Here is a 22,790-nt window from a genome sequence, read left to right as displayed (position 1 = left end):
AAATTACTCCGCCCTCCCAGCCTTCTTCAACGCTCTTTTCGCTCCGTCTCCCATCTCCATCTTCCATTTCCCCTTCGGGTCCCCACCCTTCTTTAGTCAAATAATTTTACCTTTCCTCCTATTCTTCCATTATGTCTAATTTCTTTCCCACCCTGGCTTCTGCCTCCTGCTGTGGTCTGCCCTTCTTTTCTCCCTTCTTCTAAGTCTTTTCTTCCCTCATATATCCTTCGCTTCCTTTTTCTAGAACATATGTCCTGTCACTCTTCTGCTACACATATCTTCACTGAAGGCTCAAAATTTTGTCATGGCATTGGGTTTGCTGTTGTGTTCCCTGACTCCTCCTTTCACAGTATGCTTCCCTCCATTGCCAGTATCCTTACTGCAGAGCTGTATATTATTCATTTTGCTCTGAAGTCTCTTCTGAGGTTCTCTTCTCCCACCTTTGTTATATTTTCCAACTCTCTCTCGCAGTGTGCTCACCTACACACCACACTTTCTTCTCACCCTCTGATCACCCAGATTCGGGAGTGGCTGTTCCGTCTTTCTGTTAAGATGTCAGTTTGCTTCTGCTGGGTTCCAAGCCATATTGGAATTATAGGTAATGAACAGGCCGACTCGTTGGTGCATTCTGCTGCTTCCTCCACTAGGTCCTTCCTCCACCCCATTCCGGCTTTTGATTGTTTCCCTCTTGTAACCTGCCTCTTCTGTGATTGTTGGCAATCCTCATGGGACCAACAGGTTCACAACAAACTTCACAGTGTTAAACCCTCTGTTCTTCCCTAGCACACATCAACTCACTCATATTGTTGATGGGAGACAATCCTTGCTCGTCTTCGCTCAGGTCATGCCTGCCTAACTCATGGTTATTTGACGAGCCATGATCCTCAGCCCACCTGCTCACACTGTAACTGCCCTATGACTATCCGTCATCTTTTCCTTGATTGTCTGTCTACATTCCAACAACATCTTGCAGCATTCCCCTTCCTTTCCTCACTCCATCAGTCCCCACAACTTATTGATTTCCTAGGTGACTCTCCCCCACTGTTTCTGTTTCCAATATTATCACTTTGTACTACACCTCATATCACATATTTAATTATCTACCCCTCTCCTTTCTATCTTAGTGCCATATAACCATATTTTGACTTGGTGCTACTTTTTTTTCATTATTCCTTCCTTCCAGGATTAAGGCATCTGGCTCTAAAAGATAAATCGTAGGATTTTACAAAAATGTTCTAAATAATGAGAATCACATTTTTCACGTGTAAATATATTTTTTGTGTGTGTGGCAATTGGATGCTTCTGGAAGGTAGCACATCAGTTAAAACATCTGCATGAAATTACACGAGCTGGATAATCTCTTGATAAAATGACTTTCATATACTATAAGAGCTGCACAGACACTCCAGTCCTTACAACTTAGCTCCGTTGTACACCCCCCTTGTAACATATGATTATATTCCTGTAGGCTGGGCGAGGGCTTCCAGCATCCCTTTCTTAGTGATTTTTGTATATGTTGCACATTAATGTTCTGTTCTATACTATTTATTCCTCTAAAATATCAGTACAATTTGTATTGAAGTTGAACATAAAGTACAGTGCTTCCAAACTATGCATCCTGTGTTTCAAACTGTACAGCATAGTTATAGTAATTAATCTTTCTTATCTTTTATACATATTGTGCCTTCCCCTTATAAATACAAGACTTCTAACCCCTTCATGTTTGAAATCATGCATCAGTTTAACATATTTCCTCTTCATGCAAATTCAGAACTTATATATGTTTTTCACAGCCACAGGCTTGTGACACCTGTTGGAATTTCTTGGCATCAATGATGTAGGAAATCATCCTGACCATAGACCCCACAATAATTGACATCTTTTGCCTTTGTGTTGTGGCTGACACTCTCACATCCATTGCAAACACTTAACTCTTCTGATTCATTTGCATTGTCTAAAGTACTGTTTATGGATGTCCTTGTAATGTTTGACCAACTAGCCATACACAAATTATAAAGAATTAATGGATTTTTCTATGGCTTAGCTGATAACAGAAGCACCACAGTGGCAGAAGTTGTACCACTTCTCTTTACTATAGGGTCTCTGATCTAGACAGCTGGTATAGTCGGAGTGGGTGATAACACTTAAGGAAAAAAATTGTGGAACCACCCACAGAGGTGTTACAAATTCTAACTCTTTATGGAATGGGAGTGGAAACATGATTATATCATTCATCATGGTTGCTGTTCCACTTGCCATTGCTTTTCAGCTGGCATACAATGCACCTCATGTGAACGACCATCTGTCTATGAAGTAGTCTCCATAACTCAAAAACTACAATACCAGACATCTTCTTGGTAGTATAGTCTTTGATAATGCAGTCTTGCTAGGCTTATATCATTGTGAAGGAACACTGATACTGTACAGTAGATACACTTAAGGCTGCCTGCCACAGGTCAGCCTTCAAAGTGAAGCCAACTGTAGCAGTACATATATCCTACTATTTTGTGCGAAAGCCCATGTAACTGGAGACAGATTACTACTCATTTGAATAATGTGTTCTCACATCATTCATTAATTAATACTGGTAGTGCTGTTTCCCTGGTCTTTTCTTAGAATGTAAGGTTTCATGTGCTGCCCCAGCCACGAGATCACAGGTATACTGTACTGTATGTGATTAATCACTATATGAGGTACCTGTACTGGGATCCTAAGACTGACCTACAAAACATGTGCATGTCTTATGTCAGTATTGTGCTCCTAAAATACTTAGGGTATACTACTTATTGCTGCTTGTTTTCTGCGTGTATCTTCCAGGAAGCCTTCAGCTGATTAGCTGCAGAATGTATGTATGAAAATAAGTTAAACCTGGAGTGTGCGATTGCTTTAAATTGCATCTGGTTGCTGAGTTGCCTCTACATTGCATCTACCTGGTCAGTTATTCAAATTGATGGACCATTCTCTGAGCTGAATTCTTTCTGCCTGGATGCCCAGAGCAGACCAGATACGAATACCTTTCTGTTTACAATATCAATCTGTCTGTCTTTCTATCAGTCTACTTGTTTGCTGCCAGACACTGCATCCTCTGAAGGATAACCTGAACAAAAGAACTTCCAGACATTTTTGTCCCCATTAGTAACATTTCCTCTTCACATGACACACTACCTCCTTCACATACCTGGCCCATAGCCAGGGGGACGTCAAGAGGATCGGAAGACCCCCCACCTGGCTGAAGGTTCACTTTCTCACAGTCGGTTTTTTTAATCTCAGTGCAATAAGAGTCACTGTCTGCTGTTCAGAATGCATACACCTGAGACCCCCATAGCAAGCATGCAGCAGACCTTTGGCCAGCCAGCTGCCATGCAGGTCCAGATTCAGCAGAAAATGACCCTGCCCCCTTCCCTTTGGAAAGTCTGGCTATGGGCCTGCAGACTCTTACAGCTTTTCTTTCTGCCATATGTCACTCTTGCACCATTCCACCATCTCACTCTCATACACTCCTAATTAGTTTGCCCTTCTTCATTTGCTTCCCATGGCTATACCATCTCAGAGTGATTCTCTTCACTTTTCCCACATCAGTCTCATACCACATTCTTCATGAATCTTCTCATTTGTTCATCTGTTTCACCATATTACTGACTGGCACATCTGAGGCTACTTAATTCAATATGTCACTTTTTATTCCTGCCTGTCAAACACTAGTAGCGTTGCAATTTTACATTAGTACTGGAAGTAATATACTATACAGTACTGTCATGCAGTACTTGCTTTAGCCCCACACATGCATACCTGTTTCTTGTCAGTGCTCTCAATCCCTCACTACTTTCCAGCCCTGTCGCATTATTTCCTTCATTTCATCCTCCATACTACTGCACCATCTCTCTTTCACAATATTGCCTACATACTTGAATACCTGTAATTTTCCCTTTGTATTCCGTTCAGTCTTATCCTACAGATTGTCTGTGTCTCTTGTAACACCATCACTTTGCTTGCACGCTGTCAGTCAGTACACAGACACATCTCCTTGATGCCCACCACAAGAATTCTACGTATGGATACTCCTGGGTAGTCCTTACTTTTGGCATTTCTCAACTAGTCTGGAGACAGCAATGCTCACATGACAAAACAGTCATCTCAGTACTTCATTCTACACCAGATAGTTAAAGAAATGACTTAATCTAGTGAAGGAGGTTTTAGATTGTACCTTTCTGTCCTTCAGTTATATGTGTTTAACAGTCAATGACTGTCAGAACTGACCATCATTCATATGGGAAAACATCCTGTGGAAAGAGCTCATGAAGATAGCTGCTTTCATTCTCCACAGTTATGAGTACAGTATATGTAGCACATATACTTTGAGTTGGCTTCTCTTCACCCCCCCACAATGGAAAGGTTCCATGTAATTCTGAATAATGTATAATCAGTATCTAAACTGCAGCCCTGTCTGCCTCATTAATGACAGTACAGTAGTGTGAAGTTTGAGATGTGAAATATTTTAAAGAATATTTCCTAGGGCCATTATCACCTGCTGTGCCCCGGCTGTCAGTTGTTTGGATGTTTTCTTACCTTGCTATAAAGCTGTTAGAATGTGAGCAAAGCAAGTTAACTATAGTTCTTGCAGGTATTTCAATAAACTCTGTGTGTGGATTATATTTTTTAGGTTAAGCATTGCCCATATCTTCGGTCAAATCTGAATAATTAATTACTGTGCTCTGCTATTAATTAAGTAATGATTGTGGACACTTAATTTCAAGTTTAGTGGTAGGTGGGGGCACTCACCATCCACTCACTCAATATAGTGTTGCCCTCAGGTGACTGCCCTTTCCCCTCTTCCATCCTTCTTTCCTTCCTTCTTCTTCTGTCTTCCTTTCCTTCTTTCTTTCCTCTTCCTTCTGTCTGCATATGCCTCTACACTGAGTGACAAGCCAAAAGGTTTCCTGTACACCAGGAAACCATTTTACTACACTGGGTGTAACCATATAACCAAGCTGTGGTGCCTGGTGGTTTAGTGGGTTATTAAGGCACTCCAGCTGGATTGAACCTGTGTAAGTTTATATCCAAGGGGTGGTTGGGGTTTATCGCTCATGTAATGCCACTCAGGGATGAGTGAGGCTGGTCACTCTCATCTTAAATGTCAGGACCAACCTGCCTAGCCCTGGGCTCCTGGGCTCCTCATGGAGCAACCCAAGATTAGATGATGTATGTATGTACTTTCAAGCTACATGCACTGACTAAAATGCTTCCCATTTTCTTTTCTTTATATGTATTTTACTGCATTTAACCCGTTAACTGTGCACGGCGGTTTTTTGGAGGTGTCTGGTGTGCAGACATAGGGGTAAGAATGAATTTTTCCAAAGGCCAAATTTTGTCTTAGGAATTGAGAGAACACATGCCAAAGTATATAGTAATGAAATATTAGCTCAATATTTACCTTGGTAAAGCAATGGATGAACGTCTAAGTCTCTTATTCCCGATTGGAATGTATGGTTTTCGTTTTCTTTTTCGGTTTCGGTTTTGGTTTCGATTTTGGTTTTGGAGGCTCAAACATGCTTGCATGGGTCGGCCTTGGTCACCATGGCACTATATTCGAAATTCACCTGCGCAGCAAGGGCTGTATTGAGCAGTCACACTTGGAACAGCCCAGGCTGTGTAGACCAGTTAACGGATTAACTAACCTGTAACAAAGTAATGCTCTTTAAGTGGTATTTCTTAGCCAAATTCTGGATTTCACCTGGTATGTAAAACTAGCAGATTATTGCAGTATATGCGTTGTTTTTATTATTTAAACCTATTGTAATTAAAACCGTATGTAAGTAACATTAGTATGTATACAAGCTGTATCAATTTGCAGTTAATGTTGATTTATCATCCTCTGACAGAAGTCTTTCTTCAGCCTCTAGATCTGTATTGGAGCATTTTATTTTACATGTGTTACTGAAATAACTAGAATTTGCCAAAGAAATCTTGCTGCATTGAACAGTGAACCTCATTTACTGAATACTACAGTTCTAAAATTCATGGAAAAATTGAGTGTCACATTGTAGGTAGATAAACAGTAGTAGTATGTATTTTGACTGCAGTACTGCATATTCTGTCCTAAACAGGTTATTGTAAAGCCAAATTTTTTATGCTTAATCCAGTAATATAAAATAATAGGTGTCTTATCAGTTCAGTTACAGATGTCTGTCACCAGATGCCTGTTTTCAACTTCTGCTTACTCCAGAGCTGTTTCTCTTTCCATCCACAGTCAGTTTGTACAGTATACATCAACTCTAAAACTACTATACATCATTCATTAGCTACATTTTAAAGGTGTTTTTGAACTGGTAACAAATATGATCTGCACTGATACAGGTCAGTATCAACCAGGAAACAGAAGTTTGTTGGGTTCATTCCATTGTAAACTATTAAAGTCTGAAGTGGAGCATTTAGGACACTTTTTTGTCTAGTATTACAGTAACATGTTACACTGATTTTCAGAGTATTATCCTTAATAGACAGTGAAACATTTAGCTGTATTGGTAGTAATCTGCTTTCTTATTTAAATTCTGTAGAGTCCAGTCAGCCAATTTGTATGCAGTCACTGCACACTTTTTTTTATGCATACAGTTCATCTTTATTTTTCCTCTGAGGCTGTAATGATCTGTACCCTCTCAAATCAAGGAAACCACCTTGCTAACACAGCCACTTATCTGACTGCCAGTAGTATAACTTGGTGCAGCTGACATGCAAAACAACTGTATGCTATGTGTTACATGCATCTTAATTTTTTTGGAACCCTTTTATGTAAATGGCTGCATATTAACTCCAGTCTTACATGTGCTAGTTCCTTATCATGTAAGCTGTATCAATTTGATTACAGTACAGAATAAGGCCGTTGCATGTCGAGCTATTGATAATTTCTGCCTTATTTAGGCTATCTCTTATGATGACACTTGTATGGTCTGGTGGTCTGAGGCACCAGTTTGGCGTAAAGGCCATTGGTTGTGAATGGAATTAATCGAAACCTTAGGAGGCAACTTTTTTTTTTTTTTTTTTTTTTTTTTTTTTTAAATGCCACCAGGGGTATCAACCAGTGACTTACCCTTAACCTCTTCAGTTTGATAGTCATTTCTTGCTGGAGTCTTGCCACCTTCAATGAGTTTTATTCAGCTTTGGAATCTTTCTCATACTGAAGGCATTGGAAACTGTCTGTTAAATCCTCCACTGTGAGAGGTCTTTCCTGTGCAGAATTGAGCTGCCCAATGGTAGCAGAAGTAAAGTGGAAAAGAATCCTCAGGGTAAAGGAGTTAAATGTTCTAGAGTATGGAAGCGTAGCTGAGGCACAATACATCTCACAGGAGTAATATGTGGCAGAATTTTTGTCCTCTTTCTTTATCATTTCACGATTTCAAGTCAGTCATTCCTATCTCAAGCTAAAACTGTTCTGGCCCCAACAGGTTGGAGTTGGAGGTTGATACAAGCAGCAGTGTGTTCGAGGGCAGCGAATGCTCCTCCTCCCTCCCCCGCTCCCCAACTGATGCAACACACCACCACGACTTTGACAGGTCAGTGTGTTGGTTGGAAGAAGGGGTAGACCAAGAATATGAAGCTTAATTAAAGGTCAGATTAGGTGTAAGAGAAGGAAGCAGAGTAATGTTGGTAGTAGTGATGGTGCAGTGTTGAGGATTATGTGAGGGTAAGTAGTCTGTTGTTGGAGAGATCATTATTAAGTGAAAAGGGAAAGTAGCAATGAGAATAATTTAGGGTGGTTTGAAGATGATGTAGCTCAAGAATAAGTACCATTAGAGAAGGGTACGAGTAGTGGTGAAGGTGATGGCGAAGTGATTTAGTCAAGAATAGGTAGACCAAGAGCTTGAAATTTATTTTGAGATCAGGTGAGATATTAGAGAAGAGAGCTGACAGTAGAAGGGATGATATGGAGTGGTTCGAGGAAGAGGTAGATGAATTACTGTACTGTAATTACAGTACCCAAATGCCATAAACCCAGAGGGAGTGCCTCCAGATAAAATACCTCCTCATCTTCCATTCCTCTGCTATTAGACTGCCCTCGTTCTGTGTCATGCTACTCATTCATATACCTCTCCACCTTATCACTCCACTTCATGCTTGTTCTCACTCTTCCCCTCTCTCCCTCTACCTAACTCACATACATTCTTTTAGTCTCTCACTCTTCATTTGCACCACATGGCATCTTGGAATACTCTTCCCAACACATTCCAGCACATCCACATCAACACTACAGTGTTCTCAAACTTCCCCATTTCTGTTTGCCTCTTCATGTAGCTCCATGCTCTTCTCCTAAATAACTCATTTCTACTTATCTAACCTTTGAATTTGTCTCCTTCCCACTGAGCTCAAGCTTCACTTTCACATGTCTGTGCGAGGATCTCAGTGACTTATTTACTTCCATGCTTACCTCCATATATCTTGTCCTTCTCCTCAGTGTACTTGCAATCCACCTTCCCATCTGTAACCTTTCTCACACTTTACTCTCTAAACTCCCATGCATGTTCTTTGCAGTACCTAGATATTTGAAGATGCTCACATTCCCCATTTCCTGAATGTTAAGCTTGACTACACACTTTGCAACTTCATTGTCTTGAAAACCATTGCATTACCCATTGCTGCACTCACTTACTTTCAGATATTGTTTCTTATACACACTTCCAAACTCATTACCAAGTGTTGCAGTTCCCCTCAACTTCACTTAACAAACAATATCAGCAAACCAAGGAAAGGCAGTGTCTACACGCAGTCCCCTCATACTGGAGTTACTTTAACAGTAACTGCCTGACTTTGTACCACTTACAATACCTGAAAAGTTACCTAGAGCTCTGATGAGGTGGTAGAGGAGAGTAGTTGTAGGGGTGATGGGGGAGGTTGGGAGATTAATAAGTAGACCAAGAACATATATAGTAATCCCTCGATTATCCGACATAATAGAGCCAAAGGAATGTCAGGATCTCGATGAAATCTGAGTACGAAGCAATATCCTTTACTGTACCTATACCCTGCCTATACCCAGCCTATATGTACAGTACCCCATTGTGATTCTGGCAGTGTTCTCCAGTCTTTCAGTTGTATTTAGACATCAAAATACATACGGGAATATCCAATATAATGCTAAACAATAAGAAAACAGTGCATTAAAACAAAAATCCACAAATACCCTACCTATTTTCTTCAGTCTTTCAGCTATGTAGGCATCAGAACACACATGGGAATATCCAGTATAATGCTAACACTAAGAAAACAGTGCATAAACAGTAAAAATCCATGAAAACCCTACCCATATGTACAGTATCCCTCCTAATTGTGGCAGTCTCCTTCGGTCTTTCAGCTATGCAGACATCAAAACACACATGGGAATATCCAACATAATGCTAGGCACTAGGAAAACAATGCATAGAACAACTACAAAATGAACAATATCCAGTTATCAAGTACAGACAATGAAAAGGATCTTGGTGTGATATTATCTAATGACCTAAAACCAAGTAAGCAGTGCACCAAGGCAGTTAAAATTGCAAACAAGCTGGTGGGCTTTATTGGAAGAACTTTCGAGTTTATCGGAAAAAGTCATACTTGCCTTGTACAACTCACTAATGTGCCCCCATCTTGAGTATTGTGTGCAATTCTGGTCTCCGTACAGAAAGGACATTGAAAAATTAGAGAAAATTCAGCGAAGAATCACAAAAATGATACCACGACTTAGAAACAAACCATATGAGGAACGCCTTGAAGAACTTAAATTATGTAGCTTAACGAAGCGCAGGTTAAGAGGGGACCTTATTGAAGTTTTCAAAATCATGAAGGGATATGACAACTTAGACATGAATAAATATTTTGATATAGACCGGTCGAGTCAAACCAGAAGTAATGGCTGCAAAATTATGGGAAAGCGTTTCCAATCCCGTGAAGCAAAATACTTCTTCTTTAACAGAGTTGTAAACATCTGGAACAGATTACCCTCGGATACCATGAACAGTATCTCAATTGAGACATTCAAAAACAAAGTAGACAAGTACAGTAACCCCTCCAATATCCGGATCAATAGAGCCATAGGCAGGTCCGGATAGTGGTCCTGTCCGGATATTGGGCCCCAGCTTATGGACTAGTACTTATGGACCCTAAGTCTGAAAAACACCTATACAACTCCCTCTGGACATGCATTGCACCTATTTAAGACCCAAATCACACCAATAAGGGACATAAAAGACTGAAATAAATGCAAAAGAACCATAAAATGAGGTTTTAGAGGTGAGTTTATACAATATTAAACATTCTGGGTACTTACAAGTCCCTTCCTCTTGGACTGGTTTGAACCGCCAATTTGCAGTCCACAGTTAATCCTCTGCTCTCTAAATTCTAATTTCTTAACACTGCACAACACTGTAAATTCCTGTGTGTTCTAGTGGCAAGGTATTGCAGTTTATTCACTGTTTATTCACAAAAAACAAGCACCTGTGGCTTGCACTGTTATGAGTATCTGCTCTCCATCGGAGTTAAGCTGTGACTGTTGATGTTGGTGGGGTAACAGAGTTGCCAGATCGCAACAGCCACATTACCAATCTCCTCAACTTTCATTGTCAAATATAACTTTTCATTACCAAATTCGTAAAGCTAGCATATATTCTTCACTAATTATATATACAAGTGGAAATACATGTAATCACTCTCCTTATAACTAACACCATGTTGATTATTTTCATGCTATGTAGGGTAGCAGATTAATCAGAGAGAGCAAACAATCCACCATCTCCATCCTGTGTATCCTCATACATGTGAAAAATCCATTTGGTAATGCATTATTCTAATTCATTACCAAACGAATTTTTCATTACCAAATTGGCCCACACTTGGTAATGAAAAATACCAAATGGCAACCTGACAGGGGAGGGTGAAGGGACCATGGTGTAACAGCTGTTTTGCGCCAGGCGGGAATTTCAAATTATGGGAGGGAAAAAAGTCAGATTTTTTTCGAATTTTTTGCGGTTTTTGGCCCATTTTGGGAATATTGGATCCCAGGAGGATTATGTCCGGTTAGTGGGGATGTTCGGATATTGGGCGTTCGGATATTAGAGGGATTACTGTATTTGCACGAGAATCCTCAGCTGACTCTTTTTCTGTCCGAATAACTTTCTTTTATAGCTACGTGTAAGTTCATTCCGCTTTTGTCTACAAGACACCCTTTAAACAACGTACCCGTACATAGTGTCGCGTCACGTCATTATACATTTTTCAATTTATTCGATGCAAATAAAGTAATATAAGCACAGATTAGGATCTGCATAGATAACCCTGAGTTAACGGTCACTACTCTTACTTTCGACCTGTGATGGGCTGTGGATCACTGAGGGTCCCTGTTAGTCAAGTGACCACCATCGGGATTTTTTTAATGTACCAGGGGTCACTGCATCAGGATGAAACTTGTGTACTTGTCCCACATGGGAGAGTTCCTTGTCTCAGTGGAGTGAACGGATCTAGGGCCAGATTGACTGCTGCCTACCTCAAAAGCGCCAGGCAAGGCTGCCGCACCACCCTTAAACATCCACTCTATGCATTGCACATCCACACTGTGCAGCCCCCTTTTATCTAAGACTCTCGTTGTATATATTTCAATCTCCCCAATGCAAAGAAAGCAATATAAGCACAGATTAGGATCTGCACATATAACCCTGAGTTAATGGTCACTACTCTCACTTTCGACCTGTGATGGGCTGTGGATCACTGAGGGTCCCTGTTAGTCAAGTGACCACCATCGGGATTTTTTTAATGTACCAGGGGTCACTGCTTCAGGATGAAACTTGAGTACTTGTCCCACACGGGTGAGTTCCTTGTCTCAGTGGAATGAATGGAGCTAGGGCCTGATTGACCGCAGCCTACCTCAAAAGCGCCAGGCAAGGCTGCCGCACCACCCCTAAACATCCACACTGTGCAGTGTGTAGTTTCCACGTTATGTCCACAGACTTCCCATAAACTCAATGTACCGATTTATAATGTCATGCCGTGACTATTAGTTGATTTGATTACTTTCTCTTTCAGGTTACTCAGTCGGGTAGCATATAGACAAAGTATTATAGAATGTGACTTTTCCTTTCCAGTTTTTCCTATGAAATTTCAATGTCAGTTTTTCCATGCCGCATGGTGTTTTTTCTCACTTTTTCCTGGAGGGTTTGGTAGTGGGGGGAGCCTTCTTGCTTTACTATCCTTATCCTTCAGCATGTAGAGTTAGATCTTGTAGTCATAGTTTTCTCTGTAACAAGCAGCCTTGAAAGGACCATAAGGTCAGTTGCTGTTTGCTTTCCTCCTCCTCCTCCTCCTCCTCCCCCTCCTCCTCCTCCTCCTCTTCCTCCTCCTCCTCCTCTTCCTCCTCCTTCTCCTCCTCCTCCTCCTCCTCCTCGTAAGAGAAAGCATGAAAGAGGTAGACCTAACAACATGCCCAATGAAATGAGCTAGACACTCATTCACATTACATTCAAAGTCCTGGAATCTTGGCTTCAAATAGACCTAACCATCTGTACATATTCTTTAAATACTTTTGTTTTTAGAACTATCTATCTGTCTGTCTATTACCAGGTGCCTTAATCACATAAAGGGTGGCCACAGACAAATGGCCTCCATGTCGCCTCATCCCCTACCATTTTACTGCCCTCCCCTCAGCCCACATCCCTCTCTCTCATATACCTCTCCACTCCATTCCTCCAGCTCATCCTCAGCCTTCCCCTCCCTCTCCCCCCCCTTCACCTCACTTACTTAACTTCTCCTTATTAGTCTCTCGTTCTCTATCCTCTCCACATGGCCAAATCACATCAGTACACTCAATCCTTGTACTGCGGCAATTTGGGTCTGGACCACTGCTGCGGATTACAAATTCCGCGGTTTATAAATAATAACTCTTATGTGAAAAATTAAGTAGGGTCTGGACTTTGGCCAACCACCCCCCAAAGCACCCTACCTACACCTATCTAGGCACCATCAAACACAAACATACAAATTTAGAAATATTCAGTGCATGTATTTAATAGAAATAAGCAAGGTTAAGGGATCTCACCTTAATCCTATGACGATATTGCTTAAGTGAATGAAGTGGGGTGGTGTTGGGAAAAACTTAGAACCTCTCAGCATGAGGTGGGGGTGCTCCTTCATATTGTTCTCCCTTCTCCAGCTCCTCAGCCTCCCTCAGGAAGCCCTCAAAGTCTGCCTGGTTTTGTTTTGGTTTCTCTCTGGTTTTGTAGATCGTCCTTATGGTCGACTCATTCCTCCCATATTCTTTCACCAGGCTTGCAAACTTTTCTCCCTTCTCAACACGACAAATGAGCTCCAAACGTTGACTGTACGACAACGGCGGCTGCTTCTTGATGCCACAGGGCTTAGAGCGCTTCTTCGGGGGTTCGGGAGGGGCCATGGAAGGTAGGAGGTGGGGGGAAAGTGCACAAAAAAGGGCAGGTAGCTCTCGTACCGCACGGTGATGCTCTGTACTGTGCAGGTTGGCGGGCAGAACAACAACAACATGGCGGTATTAGTATGCACACTTGCCACTAGGGATGGGTGGTGATTGATTGTTGGGTCTCAGTTATCAAATTGAATGCCGCGGTTTACGATTCTCCTTGGAAAAGGCCCACTTCGGTGCCTAGATCCACGATTTTCGTGACTTAACAGCAGTTTAAGGGTGCTGGCAGTCTGACAGCCACTTTGCCGTGGATTACGAATCCGTGGTTTATAAACACGCGGTTTACGAGGATTGAGTGTATTTCTCCTAGCACTTTGTATCACATCTACATCCACACCACAATGCTTCTTTGCTTCCTCATTTGTCAGTCAGTCTCTCCATGTAACTCCACATGCTCCATTCAGATAACTCATTTCCACTGCAATCACTCTTGACTTGTGTCCCTCCAACAAGGTCAAAGCTTTGCTTCCATATATTAGGGATGGTATCACAATGCTGTCATGCAGCAACTTTTTTACTTCCATGCCGACTTCCATTTTTTATCAGTGCTTTCAGAGAGCCAGGAACCTTTCTTCCCTGTTGTACCCTTTCAAGCACTTCATCCTCCAGACTTCCATCCTTACTCATCACACTACTGAAGTACTTAAATGCACTCACATTTTCTATATCCTCATCATTCAGCCTCACTGTACATTCAGTGACTTCATTTCTCTTGAAGACCATGACTTTACCCTTCCCTGCGTTCACCTTTAGATTCCATTTCTTACACACACTCCCAGACTCATTAACCAAGCCTTGCAGTTCCCCTTCATCTTCACTTAATACAGTGTAATCTGCAAACAACAGTACATGAAGTTTCCAAACAGTACCCTTTCTCATTAGGGCTGCTCCGACATCCATTGCCCTGCCTTGTTTCTCTTTTATAACCCCATCCGTATACAGTTTGAAGAACCATGTAGACTTGACACATCCCTGTTTCAATCCAACATTCAGACAGAAAAATTCACTCAGTTCACCATCTACACACACTGCAGCTTTAGCACCTTCATACATACTGTTCATGGCATGGAACAGCTTCCCATTGACTCCATATAGTCTTATTATTTTCCACACTCCTTGTCAATCCACTCTGTCATATGCATTCTCCAAATCCTTGAAGGCCACATACAACTTCTTTCCCTTCTATAGAATTTTTTCTACTAAAGACCTAAGGATGCATATGTGATCTACACATCCCCTTCCCTTCCAAAAACCTCCCTGTTCTCCAGCTAATTCCTTTGTTATTGCCTATCTCTGTTGATAAGTATTCTACCACATACTTTCCCTGTTATACCAAGAAGACAAATGCCCCTATGATTACCACACACTTCTTTTTCCCCTTATCCTTTGTACAGGAGAATATTTATACCTGACTTCCAATCCTCTGGAACTCTACCTTCCTCCCAGACGAGCCTGCATATCTTCCATATCCATTCCACTACTATCTCTACCCTATGCTTCAGCATTTCGCCACACTGTCCATCATTTCCTGGGGCTTTCCCCATTTTGACTTTCTTCATTGCATCCACTACTTCCATCCTATTGATCTCTTCCTCCCTTCTCACCTCCCTCCTCCTCCCTGCCATTCCCCAGCCACTTACACTTGCATTACTTTCATTCTCTATGTTTAACAGTTCCTTAATTCCTAACCGCCTGGTGTCTGTTGGAACTGTCAAGAAATCGGTGGCCGGGCGGTGCCGGGTGTCAGTCGGAACTGCACTTGTTTTTGTGCCACAATTTGAAGTGGCCGCCATTTGATCTCATCACCAAAAGCTAGGGAGGGACTCCTGCCAGCCAAGCCAACCATACCTCAGTCATTTCTGTGACTTTGCCAGGTGTAAGACAATTTATTCTTAACCCTTCTCATCCGGTTCCATTCCTACCTCACATTGACCTTTACCTACCCCAACCAAACCTCTTTCCAAGGATACAAGGAAAGGACTCAGTGATAGTGCCATAGGGTGTGCCTTGGACACCACTGTGTCTAGTTGATCTAGTAATGGAGGTTATCATGTTGAGAGTGAAGCCAAAATCGGGGCCGCACGCTAAAGCACGTATAAAACCTACCTCTGGTGCCAAAAATTACTCCTCTTCATTGCGTCATTACTCATTGATGCGACAACCTACAGACCCGGGGATACCTTCATTCGCAAGAAGAAGAGTTGATGAGTAAAACAGTCTCTAACCCGCCGTGTGCCAATGCCGTTTTAAAACGGTCTGACATAATTCCGCAGCCAGTGCCAGTGCCGTTTTAAAATGGTTTAAAATGAAAAACTTCACTGTGACCGCATTTTTCAAGATTCGCGGGTAAAAATTGGCAGGCATGTAAGGTAACTGTTCCTCTACCATCCTCCAGGCTGTCAAGGCCATAAACTCACTCGCTCCCCCCCTCACGCTCGCTCTGCCTCACTCTGCCTGTGTGCCTCACCCAGTGCTGTACATAGTGAAGGCATTTTGTAAATATTTTCATGTAAGTGTAAGTTGTAAATATTTTCTTGTAAGTGTTAGGACTATATAGTGAAGTCATATTTTCTTGTAAGTGTAAGGACTATATAGTGAAGTCCAGTTGTAAGTACCTTCTTGTAAGTGCCAGGACTGTACGTAATGAAGTCAGGTTGCACCTGTCTTCAAGTAAGTGTAAGATAATGCATTCACAGTGAGAAAGACACGCAAATTGTGATAGATGCTGAAGTAATAAGTACAGGTAATCAGAAAAGTGTACTGAACATTGCTATACCCTCCGAGCATAAATACCTGAGTATACCTTACATAGAAAACAGCTTTCTCTCACGTACGTGGTGAGCGTGAAAGAGCGACTATACCTGTACACGAGTATGCGGAACTCAATAAAACTAATTTCCGAGCCTCGGTGAGCATTTTAATTACAAAATTCGTTGTTTCCACATCAAAATCTATCATTTTAGCCAAAAAATAAAAAAGGTCGAAAAATGGCCGGCACTAGGGTGACTCATAGGGCTAAAAATAGCCAGCATGCGGCGGGTTAATTTGTTTCCCTAACTGGTATAGTTTCTGAGATATTAAGGTTTGAAAACGGGCTGTATTCAGAAAAATTTCTGTAGTGAGAGAACAATGGCGCTATAGATAGCCCGGCATGGAGGGTTAAAGTGTTCTCTCCATCTTCTCACTTTTTCTTCCTTCTCCACAATCAGTCTACCATTTTTATCTTTTACTCCCCTGCTAACTTATTTATCACTCTGTCTAACTCTTTACCTCCTTCCAGAACATTTTCTTACATTCATTCCACTCTGCACTCTAATTTCTTCCAATTTCCCCATCCACTCTCTTCTTACTCTCTTTTACTAATCTTTTCACCTCCCTCTTCCTCTGTACATACAACTCTTTCTTCTGTCTCCCAACTTCCTCCATGCCACTTCTTTCCATCCACTCACTATATGCATTCTTCTTTTGTGCCACAGCTTGTCTCTCCTCTTCATTCCACCATGCTGTTCTTTGCATCCACTTTCGTCATTTCTTCACCCCATACTCCACCTCACATGCTGCACAGATTTTTTCTGTGAATATCGTGCGTACACCTTCCACCTTCGCCATCTGCTCCGAATCAAATTTACCCAATTGCTTTTCCACTTCTCTCTTATATTCTGTGTTTTTTCCATCCTCTTGCAACCTTTCTAGCCTACTTGTATGGACTACTTCCTCTTGTCCTTCCCTCCTTCTGATCATCCATTTCATTTGTACCTTGACTTTCACCCCCACCAAGTGATGGTCAGAAAGTCCACTCCTCCAACCTATGTATGTTCTTGCATCCATTGCATACCTTCTCATTTTATCATCCACATACACATAATCAGTTGTTGCCTTCTGTTCATTCAGTTCCCTTCCCTCCCTTCTCATCACTCGCCATGTATACCTGTGGATCTTTTTGTGCCTGAAGTGGGTATTGGCTATCACAACTCCCTCCTTGCAGAAATGTCCACTAGTGCACTGCCATTCAAATCCACTTCTGCATGCACTCCTCACTTACCAACTCCTCCATCCACCTTCACATTCCTTACTTTTCCATTCATTCTCTAATCAAAAACATCCTCTCATTCCTCTCAAACATTTCTATGCAAGGTTCTACATTTTGCCCAGAACTCTTTTTTTCACTCTGCTTGCATGATCTTGAGTTGGCACATACACACACACACACACACACACACAGCTGCCCACATTTGTATTCCTACTTTCAGTCTTGCCCACAAAATCCTTGAACCAACTGATTCATACTCTCCCATCTCTTGCACATGACAGTACATACACTTGCTTTTGCCCTCTCATTCTCACCTACTCCCACACATATACCCCAACCATACTTCCACTCTCTTACAGTCTCACCTCTCCATGTAGTCTCAGTTAATCCATATACTGTATGTCCACTTTTGCACCCTCAGGCACCTGGACAATCTCTGTCATTCACCTCATCATTCACACTCCTTACATTCCACTTTGCAATCCATGCCATGTCCTTCATCCGGTCCTTGATCGTCACCTGTTGGTCTCTCCTGGTCTGAGGCATTTGTTTGTTAGGTGTTTTCTGGGGAGGGGCACTAACCCTCCGCCAACCTATTTGTTGACACTTAGGAAATGTGTTGGTTGGGTTACCACCTAGTGTATTAAATGATTTCCTGGCTTACAGGAAATCATTTGGCTTATTACTCAGTATAGACCTACCCTGGAATAGAGTATCACTACACTGAGTGAGTGCATGATGAGCACCCCCACTGACTACAGTTTTTAGATACACTTTACATTATCTACCTGACAGTCAGTCCTTTGACTATCAAGTGAAAGAGGGACACCAAATACTTATCATATGCCGCCCCATACATAGTGCATGCATCCAAGTCAATCCCATCAGTTCTCTAGCCTTATCAGCTTCATACCTTGCTTTCTTACACTTTTATTAACCTATTCATCCACCTTCTTCCTGGACTACCATGCCTCCTCCTACCTTCAAATTCACTCGTATACAAGCAGTCCTAATCTTACAGATTCAGTTGGCTTGTGAATACGTTCATAAATCTAACCTCAGTTTGTAGATAATAAATATCATTCAGTGAGAATATAATATATATATATATATATATATATATATATATATAAAATTCCCTCAAATCAGTCTCATTACCCTTTAGGTCACTCTCATCAGTGTCCTCTGATGCTGGCATTAAAGTGTGCCAGAGGGTCAGCTTGATACAGAAAGAGTTGGCCCAAGCCTGCTTCCAAGGTTTCCTGTCCCTGTTGCAAATTGCTGAGATGCCTTTGCTACCATCCCTTCAGCTGACCACAACCCTCCTGCTAAAGTAGTGCTTAGGATGAGCCTTTCCAGACTCAGCCAGTGCATATGTTGCTATTCCTGAAGGACACACTATAAAATGGGAAGTGTCACCTGCCAGCGATAAAAGACCTTCCATGTTCTTTATGGATGAAGGATTGCAGCCACATCTCACTCAAATCTATTGATGCAACCCCGAGCAATGCCCTGATGCTTTTTGGAAAAGGCAGTGAAAGAAGAAGGAAGTTAGCTTCCCACAGAAATTTCACTAGTCTGCACTATGAGGCTTTTCTGAAATCTTTAACATCTACCTTATAGGTCCCACTGAGCCCTTCTAGTGTCCCTGCATCAACAACATTGATTGCAACTGTGCTACCATCTAACAGTGGTAGGTCATAAGTCATGGATTTAAATACAGAACTCAAGAGGGTTTTCAGACAGATCACCTTGGACTTTCTGTTTCTGTTGCATTAGTAAGGGCAGAAGAGCATCTGCATTGCACTCTTCTTCATTAAGGATGGTCACCCTATCAACACAGCACCAGTTAGGTTTGGCTTGAGATGGCCTGCCAGTACTCCATTACATCAGCAGATAGAGAGTTATCTGACTCATCTGCTTGACCAAAACGTAGAACACTCTGTCATGTCCCTGTTGTATCAGGAGGGGCCAAATAACTTGCCTCATGACTGTCCTGCTGTGCCCAGATGTACAGAGTAACTCCCCCCCTCCCCCCCCCTCCACTAGGACAGCCTTTAGTAGTGTGCTTATAATAGGAGACAGTTTTTGTTCTTTCCTTGTGGAGACTTGTTAATTTAGTGTAATGGTGTACTTGTTTGCTGTATATGTCTAGTTATCACCCTACTCCATGATATTTTACATGACTGGAGATGATTGCTCCAGTAATTTTTACTCTGTTCTACATGCCACTGAATGATTTCATTAATCTCAGTGAGAACCTTTTCTTAGTGGAGAAATTAGACATACTGTTACTTTCAATAATCCCTCCAGTAAGATGACATCTTTTACCTTTGTCTAACACTTTTATTCAGTTCTTGTGAAACTTCTCATAGTTAAGAAGTTAATGAAGAAATTATATGCTGTACATAGAAAGCAGTGCTTTACAGAATTAAGTACTTAAATAAATAATTGGCAGTTGTTAGAACACTCCAATTGGAATGATACCCCTAAATAGGTTCAGTCCCCAAGAGGTGACACTAGGTTTTCCAGTCATATGATGCCATAAAGAGAATTTGGCTGGGCATCTAACCATCAATGTACTAGACCACAGGAGCCTATCCTTGGGTCCCCACACCTCAAAACGGTAATATGGGATTCTTTATACAGTAGATGCTTGATTTAATGAACACCAATTTAGCGGAAGTCCGAGATAATGAAATCCCCCCCCCTCCCCCCCCCAATTTAAAGGAAAATTTCCATTAAAATGAGTATAATTCTATTAAGAAAATTCTGTTCCAAAAACCACCTAATTAGCGGAAAAAGTCCCGTAAATCGAGCACATCACTGAGCCCATACCGGAAACACTGTCCTGACCTTTGGTGTATGGTGTTGCCACACATCCCCACCAAGCGTGCAGTCTTCACATGATCCCCCAACTGTAACGCATGTGTGTGGCTTTGCCTTGGTTTTGCGGCCTTATTTGTGTTTTTTTCAGTGAACCAAAACTTTATGAACCATGCCTAAGGTTCAGGAAAAGATGGGGAGGGTGAGGCTTTCTCTTGGCCAGAAATTGGAAATAATTGAGTAGATGGAGCACCATTCATGATGCTCCCCAGCCCCTCTGTCACCCCTGTACCACCTTGAGTGCTGTTGGAGGGTGACTCTGAGAGGGACTAAACCACACCCAGGCCTGACACAGGTTACGGGGGGCCACTATGGCTAACTGCGTCAGGCATATTTCTGCAACAAGTGCAGAACCCCTTCTTTAGGATGTAAGCCTTACTGTAGTTTCCTATCCCTATTTACTATACTACAGTATGGTATTTGATACATTACCATCCTCACCTCATTTTTTTATGTGCACATATTTTATTACTGTATGTATCACTGTTAACATGTACACAATAATGCATTTAAGTGGGGGTATTAATTATGTGTTCAGATTGCTGTGTGTAGCATTGAGAGTTAGCATAGTTTGCTAGATTTGGGTGCACATTGTCAGGAACTCAGCTTGACCGTTGGCTACAAGGATTTAGTGGAAAGTACCTCAGAGTACTGGAAAAGTTTCCTTTATATTGAACCTTGATTATGGAACTCGATTTAGCAGAAGATTCGAGGTAATGGAATGAGAATTGGCTGAATTAGTCCATTAAATCGAGCATCTACTCTATACGGTACAATCCCTGATTCAGTATCCAGTATCCAGATAACGGGGATAATGGGACTACCGGGAAAATTTGCGGGCTGGCAAATATCTAAATAAAAATATAAGTGTGCTTCACTGTGAATGCCCACCCCAGCACAGGATAGTCACATGTCATGTGAGACTGGGTGAAGTCAGGCAGTGTGAAGTGAAGGTATTTCTGGTCAAGATCATTTCCTAGTAAATCCCCTTTCTAGCCCTCCTCCCACCTTTTTCCCCTCCTCTGATTTGGTCACCCTCCATACCTCCACAAATCACCAGTATGCTTACAACACCAGTTGGCAGACAAGCACTCTTTCTGTTGTTTTTTCATATCATGATAGATGGTAATTTGTACACTCCATGATGCCCAAAGTGCAAACTTATCTTAAGCACAGTGTGCTTACCTTGAAACAGAAGCTTGACATATACCATAGACTTGGAACAGTATAAGGCACTGATGACAGAATTTAACGTAAGAAATTCCACAATTTATGATGTCAAGAACCCAAGAACCCAAGCTCAAGGAATTTTCTGTGAAAACAAAATGAATAAATCCATTGAAAAAGCACATGCTCTTCTATTGCGGAAATTGTGTGGTACTGGTTTGTTTTTTTACCAAACAAGCCAACTCTAACTACCCAAAAACCAGCAGTATCATACAGTACCTTGGCCAGTCCATTCTGTTAAATATTATTTGTTATTTTATTTATAAAAACATGAAAAATAAACTTAGGAAATAAATCTTGAGCATTTATTGGCAAACTGATGATATAGAAAGAATTGTTGTGCAGTAGAATTATCACACATCCTTGCTGTTACATCAGCTGTGTACAGGCATACTCCGGTTTAATGATGCAGTTGGTTAAGTAAAAACCCATCATTAGGCTGGGTATCCTATCTCGGGGTAGAATTAACATGTATAGGGATGCATTTTTGAACCTTGGGATTCCCCCCCAGCCAAGTCCTAAACCCACCCAAATGAGTCCAAAAAAAAGTTTAAAGCCAAACTAAATGGCCTAACAGCTGTAAAAGAAGCTAACCTAGGCCTAAAACCAGTGCCTGTCCGGCTTGTACCCAGTCATGGTCACTGGAAAATGCGATCTCCGACTCATAGTCAAACTTGGTAGAGAAGAAGCAGCAGCATTGTATGCAATCCCACCATCAGACAGTCCCGGGACAATTGAATAAACATCTGTTATGCGTAATGATAATGTATGTATGATGCAGAATTGTCCAAGGTGCAAATTGTTGTGATGGAGAATCGTTGATGTTTTGACGAGGAATTCTCTTAACAGGGAATGCGATTGGTGATGTGATCAGGATAACCTTTTCAGCGGCTCCTCTGTATGTCATTCTTGTTACTGTTCTGGTTGCTGAGCTCCTTTATTTTCTTCTCTCTTATTTTCCAACATTTATTTAGATATTCCTTTCTATTTTCAGAGATTTTTCCCTTGAACAACCCAAATGTAAACACGTGATTTATCGATTGATGATGTGATCAGGATAGCCTTTTCAACGGCCCCTCTTTATGTTGTTTCAGCTACTGTTCTGGTTGCTGAGCTCCTTTATTTTCTTCTCTCTTATTTTCTAACATATATTTAGAGATTCCTTTGTATTTCCAAAGCATTTTTCCTGGA

At 41.5% G+C, this 22,790-nt stretch overlaps 1 protein-coding gene across 1 annotated transcript in view; it reads left to right on the top strand.

The window, feature by feature from the left end:
* Window positions 1-22,790, top strand: part of RhoGAP102A (Rho GTPase activating protein at 102A) — a 216,876-nt gene that overhangs the window by 166,053 nt on the left and 28,033 nt on the right. Inside the window, exon 11 of the mRNA XM_080274052.1 lies at window positions 7,440-7,547. Coding sequence (XP_080130178.1) covers window positions 7,440-7,547 — 108 coding nt within the window. The remainder of the gene's footprint in view (window positions 1-7,439; window positions 7,548-22,790) is intronic.

This window comes from Coenobita brevimanus, chromosome 57 (genome assembly GCF_032717465.1).
Source record: "Coenobita brevimanus isolate Jiangsu-jjx chromosome 57, ASM3271746v2, whole genome shotgun sequence".
In the NCBI taxonomy this organism is placed as follows: Eukaryota; Metazoa; Arthropoda; class Malacostraca; order Decapoda; family Coenobitidae; genus Coenobita; species Coenobita brevimanus.
Note: the sequence above shows the minus strand (reverse complement) of the source record. Positions and strands in the feature narration are given on the sequence as shown.